This window comes from Schistocerca americana, chromosome X (assembly GCF_021461395.2).
Source record: "Schistocerca americana isolate TAMUIC-IGC-003095 chromosome X, iqSchAmer2.1, whole genome shotgun sequence".
Lineage (NCBI taxonomy): Eukaryota > Metazoa > Arthropoda > Insecta > Orthoptera > Acrididae > Schistocerca > Schistocerca americana.
Window position 1 is genome coordinate 782,440,049 of NC_060130.1, and position 18,409 is coordinate 782,458,457.

Below are 18,409 nucleotides of genomic sequence, written 5' to 3' on the forward strand. Positions count from 1 at the left end.
ATTACTGTAGTTTTAGTTTTGTTAGTCTTTAGTTTTGTTGGTGTTCATCTAATAATCTGTTTTCCTGACACTATACTATTCAACTGCTCTTCCAGGTCCTTTGCCATCTCTGACGAAATTACAATGTCATCAGAAAACCTCAAATGTTTAGTTCATTTTCCTTGAATTTTAATGCCCTTTCCTAATTTGTCCTTGGTTTCCTTTACTGGTTGCTCAAAGCACAGATTGAATAACATGAAAGATAGGCCATCATCCTGCCTCACCGCCTTCTCAAGGACTGTTTCCCTTTTATGTCCTTCAACTCTTAAAACCGCAGCCTGGTTTCTGTTGAAGTTGTAAAGAACTTCTCTCTCCCTTTATTTTATCCCACCTACCTTCAGAATTGTGAAGTGTATATTCCAGTCAACACTGTCAAAATTTTGTCTAAAGCTACAAATGCCATAAATGGAAGCTTGTCTTTCTTTAACCTATCTCCTCAACACTGTGTGCACAATTTACTAGAGCTGGAGGCAATTCTAGTGTGGGCTGCTGAAACAGCCAGTGGTAGTGGCCTGCACATAGAATGTCTGTGACTGAGTAACAAGTGGGAAAGAAGAAAATGCAGCACGGGTACCAATTAAAATACTAAAAGGGAGGGAAACCTCATCTCACTTAAAACATCTTTATGGAAAACAGCTTCCGATTTAAACAAGATAATGCCATATTGTCTGTCCAAAAGTTTCACATAAATCCTTCAGTGTATCTGCCCAATATCCTAATAATCGACAGAAATTGCTTGGATATTTATGTCATCTACTTATATTAACATGCCATGGACTTATAGAATCGATGCCATGACAAATCGCAAATCTGTGACATGCCAAAGTAGTACCAACACACTCCTAAGAAACTAGTCATAATTTTGTGACCAATGTATAGAGAAATGGTTACGAAAGTATTCTGCCCCCCCCCCCCCATACAGCTTGTATATTACAAATAAATACTTGCACTATCTAGCCTACACTTAACATAAAAACTTCCTGCACAGATACTAATATCTAGAATAACTGCACACTGGACATTTACGAAAATCACTAGAGAAGTACTATTACAGGTATGGACAACCATGAGCTAAACGAGAGCATCTATCGTACTGCACTTTACGGGTGCCTATGCATGACTACATGGTTCACCATGTCAATAAAATGACTTCTTATGATTACAAATAATTATGTATTGATTTCAAAAATTTCTGAAGCAAACAGAAGTCATGAAAACCCTAACAAGCAAAGATGTATGAATTAAGTATCAGTTTGAAGAAAACCATAACATGCAATGGATATTTACTAGTAGCAAGTGTACCCAAGAGTCATTTTTGTGAAATTAATAAACTATTTCATCATTCACTGAGAAAATAACATGAGTTAACCTCGCTCTCTCATAGCTCAGAGCCTGTGCATGCCCTTGCATTTTAATTACTTATTTTATTTTATTGTTCTCCAATTAACCAGCAACAATTACTCAGATATAGTCATCACTAAAGCCTTTTTCTACCAAACTTGACACTTATGCCACGAATACAGTATGTGATCTCGTGAACTGAAATATTAAGCAGTAGTGTAGAAATGTAGTTAATTCTGTGCTATTTCATCATTGTGTCTATGCCTATTCTTGGAAGTTTTTCTAACTGTAAGAACTGTAAGAACTGACTGAAAGGTCTGACACACATCTTTATACAACTGGAATTTTTTTCATGGCTCTATGGGATCTCAAAAGAACCACAGTGAATATTCCTTTTGAGGACATTGAACTCAAAAGCAGATGCTTCAGTACTTGTTCCGGTATTTTTCTTTGCAAGAGCAAGAGCTATAATTTCGTTGCCCTTATTAGTTCTCAAAATTACATTGTTGGTTACTGTGCTGGTTATCCTTTCCATAATCAAAGCGACTGCTACAATTGCTGCTATGAATTTCTTGCAACTGGACAACATTACCTGGTGCAGTACGCCAATATTCCTGTAGAAAACAATAACAGTGCCGCTATCATTTTGTCATGTATTTCTTGATTAAAAGTGATATGATGGGGGGAAGGTGGATGGAAAAACATTCATTTCACAGTATTAATGTGAAAAATGAAGTTCCATAGTACATTCATACAGGAAATTATATGGCTAAAAAATAAAAGGTCAATGCAGTACTGTACGAATAAATATATTTAAATATTAGGATAACACAAAACATAACAGCAATAACTTCTTAACAATCACATTTCATAACAGAGTGCCAATTACTTTGAATTAATCCTTGCTGTGCTCATACATTTCATATAAGTCATGCTTTTGTCATTTTGATTACAACACAATAAATTACACACATAGAAACACAAAGAGCATCCCTTCATTTCCTATACTATTTAACTTTTATATTATTGCACAATACACACTGTATTTTTTTTATAAAAGCTTTGTCTATTACTAAGTACTTGATAAGTAAAAAAGAAATGCACAAATATTTTTTTGTTTGAAGAAATACCTATAATTACACATAAAATGCTGCTTCTGCAAGTTTGTGTTTGCACAGCATCACTTGAAAAAAGCTTTAAAGACTCCATGTGAAAATTACAGATCCATTTTCTTTCACTTTTTCTTGGCTTATGGCAGATTAAACCTTCATTGACATAATTTTCCTAGAATCTGACAGTGGTTATCTCTGCGATATTAAGTGTTTAAGTGAAAGGCCATAGATGAAAAGGGAATTTATGCTTCCCTGGAAGTTTCTGGACACAAGTCAAGCCACATTGTCTTTGCCTCATTTAGATCCATATTCTTCAGATCCAGCACAACCTGTAACAGTTCATTTTTGTTTAACATCTTAATATCTCTTTAAAAAAAAAAAAAAAAAAGGGGGGGGAGGGGGGGGGGGGAAGAAAGGTGACAGAAACACGAACATTGCGCATACTAATAATATGGACTGTGTACTGAAGAATACAAAATGTGAACATACAGTGCTTCTCCTTTTCAAAAACTGCTTAGATAATATTGTACACAAATTTTAAATAATTCCTGCAATTGAAATAAATGATACTTTCAAGATGTATCTGGAAATTAACTCTGATATGAGTAGCATGTTGCCTGTCTAGCTTGTAACACAACTGTTGCTAAATTATGATGGCCACTAGAGGTAAACAGTAACAGTGCTTTTTACAGCTCTTGTGGCCTGGTAAATAGCCAATGTCTTCACAAAATTTTTAAAAGCTCTGTGAATTTTCTGAAGGTCTTATTCCTATTATTGTCACAAAGATATTCAGATATCTGGAAAGAAACCTACAAAATGTAAATAACACCAATGATATGTTACTGGAGATGACTCACACTGAAATATCTATACTGTTTGAGTGTCAGCACATAGCTATTGAGAAATAAACTGTGGGATGACAGCCAACCTCAAATCTTAACCTTTCCTGTAATTCTTTACACAGTGTGGTCCAATATGCCTGGCACTAATAAGTTCTTGCAATTATAATGTAGTAGATAGCAATCAAAATAAACACAAGCAGTTTCAGAATGAAGTGTTTTCTTACTGGTAAGTCTGCATTGGGTTTAGGATGCAATATCATTTTAATTACAGATCTCTGCCCAAACTCTTTGTCTTTAAATATGTCTGCTTGTGTCTGTATATGTGTGGATGGATATGTGTGTGTGTGTGTGTGTGTGTGTGTGTGTGTGTGTGTGTGTGTGTGTGTGTGTGCGCGCGCGAGTGTATACCTGTCCTTTTTCCCCCTAAGGTAAGTCTTTCCGCTCCCGGGATTGGAATGACTCCTTACCCTCTCCCTTAAAACCCACATCCTTTCGTCTTTCCCTCACCTTCCCTCTTTCCTGATGAGGCAACAGTTTGTTGCGAAAGCTTGAATTTTGTGTGTATGTTTGTGTTTGTTTGTGTGTCTATCGACCTGCCAGCGCTTTTGTTTGGTAAGTCACATCATCTTTGTTTTTAGATATATTTTTCCCACGTGGAATGTTTCCCTCTATTATATTAATTACTCTGAGTTAGAGACACAATATACTGGCTTGTACTCTCAGATGCAAAACATGTTAACATTAAAGTTATGGGGAAAAAAACCAGAAAATTCAGCTTTAGATAAGCTATCAGCAAGATTATGGTGTGAGTGCACTAAAGAAATCCATAGCACACCACTGAATTTCTCAGTTTAAGGACAGATGAAAGGTGCTGGGAGATGAACTGCATTTTGGAGATCTTTTGATATGTGAAAATGACTGAAGAAGTCCTAAATTTTAAAACGTGCATAACAGTCACCTTACGAGCAGCTAAAATGAGAGGGAAAGGGGAGGAAGGGAGGGAGGGGAGAGGACCGGGCTCACCTTTCAAATGGGAGCTCTTATCCTTTACTAGACACTAATACTGTGTTTTATTTCAGGAAGTTTGGCACAGTGGCCATTTTTTCCATGAGATAATTGCCACAGTCTGCACTTCAACCATTCAGCTTTCAACATTATTACACACATATATGTTTGAATAGTCACAATACTCTGTCATTTGATTATATTGTATGGAGTTTGTGGGTTTTATACATTGCCTAATGCACCATTTGTTTGTTTTTATATATTAACATGATCTTTCAAAACTAGTTCTCTTAACCTGCAAGAATAACTGTAATTAAATACCAGAATTTCTGTGATGGTATTTCCTCCAAGTTTCCTGAAAGACCGTCAACATAAAGAGAAAATTTTCATGCTACTAGTGAGAGGTTTTATTTTAAAGTCAATACAATTTGTCCATAGTCTTTCAGCAAGTTGAATCCATCTCTGAAATGTAATTTTAAAAGGTCTGAAAAAATGTGTGTCTATCACTCCCATAACATTTCACTGAATTCAAAATATTTTCAAGTCACAACTTTCTATACATGTGGGAATATGTGAAAGTTATGAAGTTAAATCTTGTGAACAGAGTATAATTTATGCTTCAAATCCTTCAATTCCTCCATCATCAAAGTACCATTCTTGGCAGCTGCATTGTTTTTCATTCTAGGCCTTTCCTCACTTTCTTGTTTTCATCTAGGCCTTTTCTCACTTTCTTGTTTACCTCCAGTTGGTCCAAAAGACTTGCATTTCATTTCCCAGTTATTGTTTTACGCCTGTTCAAAGCACTAAATATGAACAACTTCATTTTCATTGTTGAAAACAATGGTCATACACCTTCTGGTAGGTGATGTTAGTTTTTTTAAAGAAAGAAGTACCATATGGACATGTTTGGGTGCAGCTAAAACTGGAAGAGCAGACAGCTTATAAATCTTCATCAAATTTATATGAAAGAAGAGAAGACTGTGTTAAGTTAGTTTCATGTATCATTTTGAAGATAAATCATATGATGTGGAATGAGTCATTTTATATCCATACCACCTTTTACACATTAAAATAATACAAATTCTTCTACAGAACAGATGGAGTTGTCAAGGAGAAACTTTTTCAGTTTATTTTCAAATATTGCTTTGCTGTCTGTCTGATACTTTACATCACTGGTTGGCGATCAAAACTCTTGGTTGCAGCACTGTGTACCACTTTTTGTGGTAAAGACAGTCTTAATGTGCGTAATGAATGTCAGTTTTTTCTTCTGGTATTGTAGTTATGTACATCATTCTTCCTTAAGAACTGCAGATGATTAATTACAACAAACTTCATGAGGGAATAATTATATTGTTAAGAAGTAGTCAGGATGGCCAACTTCTTAAAAATATGTCTACAAGATGATTGTGGGTGAGCACCACATACCATTCTTACAGCACATTTTTGAGCAATGAAGACCAACTTTCCTTCTTAAAGGTGAGTTACCCCAGAACATTATTCTATTTGACATTATCGAATGAAACTATGCAAAATATGTCAGCCCAAGATTTACAATGAATTTAAGTACGACTGTGGGTGAACTAAGTTGTTTCAGGATTATCAAAACATGCCTTTACCAGTTCAAATTCTCATCAATATGGAAACCTAACAATTTTCAAGTTTCCATCCCATTTATTATTTACTCACTATGCATTACACTTATCACTGGTGTAGTACCCCTACAGGTGCAGAACTGAATATGTTGTGTATTTTTATAACTGGGGGTGAGATCATTTGCAAAAAACCAGTCGTACTTTTAAGAACATTGTTTACCATTTCTTCTGAATGAGCCTTGTAGAAGTCCATATGTTATACCCCCCTCCCCCAAATCAGAATAGTGTCCCCGAACTACACACTTTCAAATACTAAGTAGAACTTTCTGCCTTCTTTTGGTTACATTTGACACTATCCATTTGTTGGATATACCATCCACACCACAAAATTTCAATTTATCTAGGCGAACCCTGTGATTCATGCAATCAAATGCCTTAGTTAAGTTGCAGAAAATACCAACTGTTGCTATTTTGTTACAGGAGAATACAGACTAGGTAAGAAGAAAGAGACAGGTGAGAGAGTGTCTGTGCTCTGTAATAAATTTTGGATAGTTAATAGCAATATACTGTTCAAGAATTACAGGAGGAGGAAGTATACTTGGGGAAAGCATGGAGATATGGGAAGATACCAGCTGGATTACATCACAATGAGACAGAGATTTCAAAATCATACGCAGGATTGTAATGTGTACACAACAGCAGATATAGATTCAGATCACAATTTATTAAAGATAAAGAGTAGACTGGAATTGAAGAGAATCACCATGGAGAACAAAAGTCTAAAGAAGCAAGACACTGAATTATTGAGACTGAAAATGCATGTCTGAAGTTATCTGTGGTTGTAAATACTGTGATAATGAGTGCCGCAGCAGGCAGTTCAGTTGAAGAGGAGTGGACATCTCTATCAAGGGCAATCACATAAATTGGACAGACAAATGTAAGTACAAGGAAGTTAATTGTGAAGAAATCTTGCATAACAGAAGAAATACTTCAATTTTTGATAGAAGAAAGAAATTAAAAACTGTCCAGGAAAACATACAAAAGCAACAATGTAAGTTACTTGAGAATGAAATCAATAGGTAAGTGCAGCAAAAATGTGAGTAGATCAACACAGAAATGGTCATTGGAAAAGATAGATTCAGCATATACAAAAGTCAAAACGATCTTCGGTGAAATTAAAAGCAATAAGCATAAGATTCCAAAAAGAATTCCACTGTTAAATACAAAGGAGAATGCAGAGGGATGAAAAAGAATATGCTGAAGGCCTCTACGAGTGGGACAAACTACCTGCTGACGACGTAGAAAAAGAAATGGGTGGCAGTTATTTGGGGATTCATTAGGAATCCAGCATTAGAGTCAGAGTCTTGGAAAATGTGCAATCAAATGATGTGGAAGGGATGGGAAACATTTCTTTGGAATTTTTAAAATTGTTGGAGGGAAGTAGTAACCAAATTATTATTCAAGCTGCTGTGTATAATCTATGAGACTGGGGACATACCATCAGACAGTTGAAAAAGTAATAATTCCATAAACAGCAAGGGCAGATATACATGAGAACATTCACAACAGTTCTGGCAAGAACAGTATACAAAATAATAAAAAAGAAAATTGAGCATATATTAGACAATGGTCAGTGTAGCTTTAGGAAAGGTAAAGATAGGCAATGCTGATACTAAACTTGATAATGATGGCAAGACTTAAGGAAAATCAAGAAATATTCCTAGGAGATGTGGATCTAGAAAAAGCAGTGAAAAAAGTAAAATTGTGCAATATGTTTGAAATTCTCAGAAAGATTGCTATAATCTACAGGGAAGTTGGATTATATACAAAATGTACAACAACCAAGAGGGTGCAGTAAGCATGCAAAACTATGAGCAAAGTTCTTGGATCAGAAAAGGTGTAAGACAGGGACACATGCTTTTTATCCTGCTGTTCAATCTGTAGATTTAAGGAGTGATGACAGAAAGAAAAGTAAGTTTCAGGACTGGAATTAAAATACAGAGTGAAAGCATATCAGTGATAAGAATGACACTACTACCCTCAGTGGAAATGATGAAGAATTACAAGACCAGTTGAATGGACTGAGGAGTCTAATGAGCACAGAATATGAACTGAGAGCAGACCAAAGCAAAATAAGTGTATGGAGGAGTAGCAGAAATGAGATTAGCAATAAACTTGATATAAAAATTGGGGACCACGGAATAGACAAACTGAAGGAGTCTGCTACAGTGGAAGCAAAATTGTACACGATAGACAAAGCAAGCAGACTAGCTGAGGCAGAGAGGACGTTCATTTCTTGACGTCTACTAGTGTCAAACACAGGTCTCAACTTTGGGAAGAAATTTCTGAGACTGTATGTTTGGTGCACAGTGTTATATGGAAGTGACTCACTGCCAAGGGAAATCTGGAAAAGAAGAGAACTGAAGCATTTGAGATGTGATGCTATAGAAGGCTGTAGGTGGACTGATAATAAATAAGGTGGTACTCTGCAAAATCATTGAGGAAAGAAATATGTGGACATTAACACTATGCCGTCCGGCGACACCACAGTGGTGTCATGCGTGAAATAGCGGTCAACGGCCGGCGACACCGCAGTGGTGTCGTGTGCATAGTATCACTCAGTATCTTTTGCATTCTGTTGGTGTTTTGTTTAGGTAACAATAAGTTACACACGTCAACATGTTGTTTTGTTTATATAAGTACTCGTGCCCCTTCATCGTAGCAGACGATATGATTATTTATGATGAATACGCGGATGTTTTGTCTGACATTCTGGATGACTTGGTATATTGAGAAGAAGACACTATATATATAAAAAGAAGAATTCGGTGAATGCTACGGTTGCCAACTGATTCGAATGAATCAGATGAAGAAGACAGTGCACAGTGGTCAGATTTTGATTGACCGAAGACCAATAATAAATTTGAATGATCTCCGGATCCAAACATATTTCCCAAAGACACACAGTGTCGAGCATATTGTAGAATTATATATTGGGAATGATCTATTTGTATATATTAGCAATGAAACCAATGAGTACTACAGTCCAAATTGCAATAGAAGGAAACTGGATAAAAATAATGCCAAATTTGTCAATGTTACAGGATCCACACTTAGAAAATGGTTTCAGATTGCTATCCTTATGGGAATTATAAAAAAGCAAGGATCGATGATTATTGGTCAACGAATCCATTGATACACACACCAATATTTCGCAAAATGATGTCCCGCAACCAATTCAGGCAAATATTATCATTTTCACATTTTTCCAACAACAACAATAAACTGGATAATGCCGACAGGCTTTACAAAATGCAATTCATAATTGATTATTTTCCAAAAAGTTTAAAGAAACTTTTAATCTACGTCAAAACATCTCAACTGATGAAGGAATGATACCGCGGCATGGACAGTTAAATTTTAAAGTTTACAATCCGTTGAAAATTACGACATATGGCACAATCTTTCGGATGCTATGTGATTTGAGTAAGGGATACATTTCCTCATTCAAGATATATTCCGGCGCTGGACAGCCTTTAGCAAAAACAGTGATGGAACTATTGACACCTTCTTATGGAAAGTGGCATAACCTCTACATGGATAATTATTATTACAGTGCAGAACTTGCACGAAGTTACTTGAAAATAAAATTCGAGTTTGTGGAACGATATGGCAAAATAGAGGATTTCCAGGAAAATTAAAGTGCGCAAGAGTCAATGTGTTTGAAGCTTGTCATTAACGGAAAGGTGACATATTCGCACAGATATGGAGAGCTTCGAAAATTAAAATGATATGAATGATCTCTATAATACATAATCCCACTTTGACTAGCACTCACAGAAAATGTAGAAAAACTAATTACACAATAAAAAAACCTGAAAGTGTATTAGACTACAACAAATACATGAACGGATTGGATCGGGCAGACCAATATTTGAGTTATTACCCTATATACAGAAAAACGATAAAATGCTCAAAAAAAATTTGCATATACCTTTATCATTGCACATTATTTAATGCATTCCGTACATGTCAATATTTCAATATAGAACACAAGAGCCTCTGATTTCACGATTTTTTATTGAAAGTGTCTGCTTCGTGGATAAAAGACCATGTACCTGCTTCTGAACAAAACTTGGAGGTTGCCACTACATCACGTATGTCTCATCACGTTCTGGTTGACAGACTTTCCGGTCACATAAACCAACACCAACTAATACTTATTTCCGAAAAGAATAAACAAAAATGGAGAAACTGCCTTGTATGTTCCAAAAACAAAAAAGGACAACAACAAACTTAATGTGTAAGTCTTGTGGAGTTGTGTAACATCTTGGAGACTGTTTTGCTGCATATTATATGAAAGAGAAATACTAAGTACCAAAGACAATGCAAATAAACAAACATATGAAACAAACAAATTTTGTATTTATTTACATATGTATATCTTTCACATTTCATGGAAGTAGGGGGAAGAGGGTTGAGAACTTAATCTCCCGATAACGTCATGAACGGCCGACGACAAGCCAAGTAATCCGAATTAGTGCTGCCGGTGCCAAGCAAATACAAGACGTGCAGAGGGTAAAAACTATAGGGGGGGGGGGGGGGGGGAAACAAATTGGAATATATCCTACTAATACCTGGGGATGTTGGGCACAAGTGCTACTACGAGAAGAAGAGGTTGGCACAGGAGAGGAAATCATGGTGGGCTATATCATCAATGAGGTGCAACACTGGAGAACACATACTAGCAATGGTACAGAAAAGTGTGTATCCCCTACTGAAAAGATACAATAGATTCATCCAATGTTTTTCACGTCTGTTTCTTGGCAGCTGTTGGTACGAAGTGAATCTGATCACAAATATACTTCCCTTCACATTTATAAGTAATCTACTACCAAGGAACAAATGATACTGCCAACTGTAGGAGCACAACTGTGTTTTTGAAAAGTGTAAAAATACTGCAGAATGTATTTACCTGGCCCATGGTAGGACTCTGCTGCAAGAATCCTTTTCGAGTAACAACAGAAACCTCTAGTTGCCTATTTCGCATGTCAGCCTGAGAGATAAGGTATTCAAATGTTTCATCATAAACAGGGTTGCAGTTGTCCTTCAGCGTCTGAAATGCAAAAATTTTAAAGTAGAATAACCATTAAATATTACCATATATTAGCAACACTATAAATTTTTGTTACTAGTATTATAAAAGTTTGTAATCTAAATAATGCAATGACACACAATAATATGTTACAATTATAATGTTTATATAATTACTTGAGAAGTATACTTGGTGTAAGGCTTGATAGTTGATACAATTTATGCGGCGTGTGGGTAACGTAACTTAAATTTAACTATTTCATGCATGTGCTCGTGCCAAGTACTTGTCTTGTGTAGTGTAGTATGCTGTGCTGTACTGTACTGAAATGTAGTAGTGTCATGTTTGTTGCTTCCAATGATGACGATGCGAAAATGGAGATGGTAAAATGTGGTGCCACCACATATCCTAATCATCTCAACAAGCACCCAGCAGACCATCCAGTTTACTGTCCCCAATGGATGGATGAATTATTGTCAACACTGTCACATGTTCACACTCAATGGGAAACTGCAGAGACGTAACAGGAATTTTACTATCACTTCTTCTCATTTTGCTGGCCAAGCTATACAGGGCATTTTTTCATTGTCAGGATTTGAACCTGCTACCTCGATATCCAACACTTCTGCACAAACATGCATTAGCAATCTCTACTAAAGAGGCAGGTATCAAGGGGACAGTGCTCAGCCGATTTTTTTCCATGAGACTGGATGATGTAACAGGAAAAAGTATGTAGAATCATATTTAAAAATCAACTGCCCCATTTCAAGAATCTGGGATGCAATTAAAGATTAAACAAGGCAAGAAAATTATTTTTACTGAAGCTGTATCTTGCAATTTATTGGCTAGTTTCCACTACATGGTAAATTACCATATTTTTTCTGCTATATATTTCATTGTTTACAGAAAATTATGGATATACGACAACTTAGCAAAAATTCTAAAGAGGTACACAGGTGTAAACAATATACAGCCTTCATCACATTTCATGGAAATTAGTTACAGTACTTGATATTGACTGTCAGTGTTACACCCACAGACATATGTAGTGCTCACATACATACTTGCACAGAGAATATATCACTTTCAATTTAGTAACACTTCATTAAATACAAATATATTTTAACAGTTTAAAATGATAGTGTAACATACAAATTATTATGTGCCTGTATTTAGTGTCATGTATTTTGTAGCTACAATGTTGTGTGAATGCTTTTTCTGACAAGTCTGTGATTATCCAATGAACTTGGCACAAAAATACTACATTAAGCCACTGACTGGCCTAGGCATTATAAAACAGTGATGAAGATAAAAAAAAGAGAGGGATGCCCAACATCTTCACGGACTGTTTTGCGAATTCAAAATTCTTTCCCAATAACATAATTTGAATCTTATGCATGTAGTACTCTATTCTATCTAGTGAATTGTTAAGGTGCCCCTAGGAAGACAGCTCCTGTGAATGATAGCATGAATGGTTTTACCAGTACTGCTTCAACATTAAGACTAATTTGTCTCTAAAACTGATTCCAAGTAGGCATGGCTGTGTGGGCAATAGTTAATGCATTACTAATAATGGGTATGAGACTATACTTGATTATACTGGAGAGAATCAAACCATTCCATTCCAAAACCATTCCATTCCAAAATTAATACAGAATTATTTAGTGACTGGTAACTGCTTGAGCTTCTAAGAAGTATCTTTTAGGCATTCAGCTGTAGTAAGTTTGTTCCATTCAGCAGTCTTCATTCACGATATTTATATCTGCATTAGGTGTTTGATTTTGAAATTATGTACTTCCATCCTCAGAAATCCTTATGGCCATCTGAAGATGGGGTCATATAACCCAAAAAATCAATGATATAGTGTGCAAGTGTGTCCATCATAAATAGAAGACCTGAAGTGAATATTTAAGACGTACTAAAAATATTGCTGCTTTAATATGAATCATATTTACAATTAACAGAATAGACTAAATAGTTCTGTTAGATGATTCTGAATCAAGCAAGTGCTGTGCAACTATGCAGCTCCAAATAATTAAGAGTATAAGAAGAAAATGATAGTATGGATGATCGTGTTATGTTATCAACCTGATAATGTGCCTCTTTAGTCTCAGAGAAATTCACCCTCTAAAATCTTCATTAGCTAATTAACATGTCTGTTTAAAATAAATAATGATTTATTATCACAAGACAGTCAAATACCATTGTTGCATTTATTGCTTTAAGCTGACTATGATCAGCTTATATTTAGTAATTTCAACACTTAATATACCACAGGTCATCACTTCACATAGTTAAAAGTGGTTTAACAGAGTTTTTCATGTGGCTACACAGATAATTGACTTTGTAAGTTTAAATTACGCTGGCTAAATACAGACTGAATGACACAATAACTGTACCGTTTGATTAGTGGACACAAACTAAGATCACAGTATCTGAACTGATTGAATGTTTGCCCACTGCTGACTGACTAATAACATTGTGCCTTCATTGACTGAGTATCATCTGCAGACTTATACTGATTACATGAAGTTTGTGTAACTAATGCTAGCCTCCGATTGCTTGTAGCATTGAGTGCCACAACTATTTATAGACAAGAATATTACAGAAAATTACAAATTAGTAAAACGTGAAGTTATTCCAATTGAGATGTTAACATAAAATTCAAGAAAATTTAAACGAACAAACATACAATAGGTGATGAAGTAAGTTTGTTTAACTACTAGATGTATAATTACAAAATAGCAAAATTATCAGTACAGTTTTATGGGAGAGCAATTTAATGTGCATAAGGATTTTTAAAGGTCACTGAAAAGTTTACAGAAAGTTAAATTTTCTAGTTGGAATAATTAACAGATTAACATGTTATTTAAGTGAAAGTATACATTTTCAGAAATGGAAAAATCTGTGCTACAAAACAGTATTACTGGATTTTGGAAAGAAGCACATTTTAAGATTTGAACATTCTGGAACATGAGCCTTTACAATATAAATAACTTTATGATATAAATCTTTTGGAAAGAGTAAAACATATGTTGAAAAGTGGAGAAACAGGGCTTTCAGATGAAACAAACAAGTTTTAGCATCATTGAAATTTTACATTCACAAGGTTTTCAGGTATGGTAAATCATGAATATTTTTTTAAATGAAATGTTTTCATATGAACTATATGTACTACTGTCATTAGCAATCGTTAAATTATACAGTGAGTAACAAAGTTTAATAAAAGAATGTTTCAATAATGGTTTAGTAATTCTATGTACTTATCATGTATATACTACTAATGAAAATATGTCAGAAAAATATAGCATCAGGAGTGGTATAAGAGCAAATAGGATAATCCCACGTTGCTCTACTACAGTTCAGCTAGATTTTCAATCTAGAAGGTGAGACAGCACAAGATGGTTTTGAGTATCAAAGAAAGGTTTAACACCCGAAGTTCCAAGAGCCCACATTCTAGTGAGAATCAAGAAACATATTACTTCCTCCAGAATATGTTTAGTGTTTAGTGTAAATACCAAGGGAAAAAAATTATGGGTTTGTACAGAGGAATGCAGATTATTAATTTTTCCTGTATATCACCTACAAACGAAACAGGATGGGGGGAAATGATTCCGTACACTTTGTACACAATGTCACAGATGTACAAAAGCCTGCAGCATACGGGTGTAGTACTATGTTGTTTATCTGTACATTTTACCTGTTTCACACATTAATTCTGTGATTTCAGAATAAAGAAAATCACTGACTGAATATGGGCATTCTTAGTGTTTTTTCTGAACTTTTCTAGTGGCACAGATTTTACTTCTGTGAGCAGCTGATGTGGATGTGAAAGGGTGTTTAGAACACTGTAACAAGATACTTTGTTTTTGTTATTACTTTGTTCAGTTTTCATAACAGATGTAACAAGTGACAGTTTCTGACACAGATGAGCTGTATGGTCCCACCAGGTGAACTTGCTATGAATTAAAAAACCACGAAGTTTCACTGCACCCACATTATTAAAGAACTCACTATCACCAGGAGAACATAATATTTGTTGCATACTGTTTTCATTTTGTTTATAGTGAAACATCCCTAAGTTATAGTGAATAATACATCTGCTTCATAAACTGCCTGTGTAGGTTGTTACCACACTGGATAATAAGGTTGTCATCTGCCAACAGTAAAAACTGTAGCCCACGCCTGAGAACAATATCATAAGTAACACTACTTTGTATTTGTACCTTGAAAACACAAACACAAACAAACACACACACACACACACACACACACACACACACACACACCTCTAGTTCACAGTTAGGGTAATGATGGTGAGAGCTATGGCAGCAGCTGAACAATAATTTGTGAGCAGTTCTACATAAGCAGATTAAGATTTACGGCAGAGAACCTTCCATTTTGCTTATGAAACCCTCACCTTAAATTGAGTCATTAAACTTGAAAAAAATATGTATGATAAATGCTCACCAACTAGTAGGTGCAGAATCATCAGTTATAAAACCAAGAATTTCAATATGCTATTCCTGAATTATTGATCTGTCTCATTCTTATACTGTTCTTAGTTTATTTTGCTGTTCATGTGGATCAACTCATTAAAATATTGGGCAATATAACTTTCTTCTCTACACTTTCTTATATAAAAGAGTTTACATTGTCCAAATTACACACGTTAGTAATTTTAAATTATAACAGGAACTTACATCAGTTTTTCGTTTGGAATCCTTGGAACGTTCTGGAAGCAGATACAGCTTCACATATGGATCAGGGATACTGTTGGGATCCTTCAGTGGCAGATTACTGAAAGAAGTGAGGAATAAACTCTTGAATGTTGTCATGACAATGTGTCACAAAGTTAACAGTCTTTAACCATGTACAATAACACAAAATTTATGTGTATATAAAAATATACAGCAACATTTTCTTTCAATGTTCGATAAAACTGGAGATTTCATTAAAAATATTTTCATAACAAAGAAACAATTAATATAGTTCCTGTGATAAAAGTTAATCATGACCAAACCACTCTCTACAATAATGTACACACTGACATCACGGGAACTAATCACATTCTTTTCTGCTGGCATAATGTGCTCTTACTGAAACATCTGTTCTTAATTCAGGATCCATCTTACGCACTAGCGTAGATAAGCCTAAGCAAAGAAACAAAACGTTACAAGCTTAGAAAGTACTGCTAATCCAATTGAGGCATGCTACCAATGCTAGATGTTACAAGTTTTCAGTTTAATAGAATCTAGAAGTGTAAGTTGAAATCAAGTGCACCCGACACATATACCAGATGACAAATTCCAAATTGGTATCTAAATCACTTATGCAGTATTAGGTAAAGAGGGCTATATCAAGGCATCTTTACACTACATGTATCCTTCACTGCAGTTCACTATCTTATGTAACCTTCTACTGGGATTAGATGTATGAGAGCACAGTTATTTTACTGAAGATGGGAAACTCAGAGGCTTGTCAAATTTAGTGTTACATATAGCCAGTTCTTTAACATTTGATACGGAACATTTATTCCAGAATGAGATTTTCACTCTGCAGCGGAGTGTGCGCTGATATGAAACTTCCTGGCAGATTAAAACTGTGTGCCCGACCGAGACTCGAACTCGGGACCTTTGCCTTTCGCGGGCAAGTGCTCTACCATCTGAGCTACCGAAGCACGACTCACGCCCGGTACTCACAGCTTTACTTCTGCCAGTATCTCGTCTCCTACCTTCCAAACTGGCAGAAGTAAAGCTGTGAGTACCGGGCGTGAGTCGTGCTTCGGTAGCTCAGATGGTAGAGCACTTGCCCGCGAAAGGCAAAGGTCCCGAGTTCGAGTCTCGGTCGGGCACACAGTTTTAATCTGGCAGGAAGTTTCATATCAGCGCACACTCCGCTGCAGAGTGAAAATCTCATTCTGGAAACATCCCCCAGGCTGTGGCTAAGTCATGTCTCCGCTACATCCTTTCTTTCAGGAGTGCTAGTTCTGCAAGGTTCGCAGAAGGGCTTCTGTAAAGTTTGGAAGGTAGGAGACGAGATACTGGCAGAAGTAAAGCTGTGAGTACCAGGCGTTAGTCATGCTTCAGTAGCTCAGATGGTAGAGCACTTGCCCGCGAAAGGCAAAGGTCCCGAATTCGAGTCTCGATTGGGCACAAAGTTTTAATCTGGCAGGAAGTTTCATATCAGCGCACACTCCGCTGCAGAGTGAAAATCTCATTCTGGAAACATCCCCCAGGCTGTGGCTAAGTCATGTCTCCGCTACATCCTTTCTTTCAGGAGTGCTAGTTCTGCAAGGTTCGCAGAAGGGCTTCTGTAAAGTTTGGAAGGTAGGAGACGAGATACTGGCAGAAGTAAAGCTGTGAGTACCAGGCGTTAGTCATGCTTCGGTAGCTCAGATGGTAGAGCACTTGCCCGCGAAAGGCAAAGGTCCCGAGTTCGAGTCTCGGTCGGGAACATTTATTGCCAAATTCTTTTGTATTTGCTACTTATTTATTAGGTGATTCTTAGCAAAAAAACAGAATTATATGTATGTAAAAAATAGTTCTCAGCATACATTACAGCCTCTTTACAAATTGATTGCCCCTCAAGAACCATATTAAATAATATAAAATTGAAGTATGAACTGGAAAATTGTGATAAATGTGCATAGCATGTGAGAACTTGATACCCTAAAATGCTACTTTTCCACATTTCCAACAGAAAAATTCCATCTCAGGCTGCTGTTTACATAATTTTCAACTTCATATGTCCAGTTGACTGCTGTGCAAGACATAAGTCACATCATTCTATGGGGGATTATGTATCAGTGCATTAACTGTTTTTAAGCAATATCTTTGCTGCTGTTCTACACAGTGTGTATGGAAGCCACATATCCGTTCTTTAGGTGGAAGGAGTATACAGAGGGTCTATACAAGGGCAATGTACTTGAGGACATTATTATAGAAATGGAAGAGGACGTAGATGAAGATGAAATGGGAGATATGATACAGTGTAAAGAATTTGACAGAGCAGTGAAAGACCTGTCACAACCAGGTCCGAGGAGTAGACAACATTCCATTAGAACTACTCATAGCCTTGGGAGAGCCAGCCAACTCTTCCATTTGGTGAGCAAGATGTATGAGACAGGAGAAATACCCTCAGACTTAAACAAGAATGTAATAATTCCAATTCCAAAGAAAGCAGGTGCTGACAGGTGTGAAAATTACCGAACTATCAGTTTAATAAGACACGGCTGCAAAATACTAACATGAATTCTTTACACATGAGTGGAAAAACTGGTAGAAGCTGACCTTGGGGAAGATCAGTTTGGATTCCACAGAAATGTATGAACTCACGAGGCACCCTACGACTTATCTTAGAAGATAGGTTAAGGAAAGGCAAACA

At 36.1% G+C, this 18,409-nt stretch overlaps 1 protein-coding gene across 3 annotated transcripts in view; it reads right to left on the reverse strand.

Annotated features, from left to right (window-relative positions):
- Nucleotides 1-2,173: 2,173 nt before the first annotated feature.
- The window catches only part of LOC124556827 (extended synaptotagmin-2-B), a 193,944-nt gene continuing 177,708 nt past the window's right edge, over nucleotides 2,174-18,409 (reverse strand). For all 3 annotated transcript variants that reach the window (XM_047130842.1, XM_047130840.1, XM_047130841.1), the window contains exons 18-20: nucleotides 15,727-15,823; nucleotides 10,907-11,047; nucleotides 2,174-2,821 (exon numbers count right to left, since the gene is read on the reverse strand). In XM_047130842.1, the coding sequence (XP_046986798.1) occupies nucleotides 2,735-2,821; nucleotides 10,907-11,047; nucleotides 15,727-15,823 (325 nt within the window). In that variant the 3' untranslated portion in view covers nucleotides 2,174-2,734. The remainder of the gene's footprint in view (nucleotides 2,822-10,906; nucleotides 11,048-15,726; nucleotides 15,824-18,409) is intronic.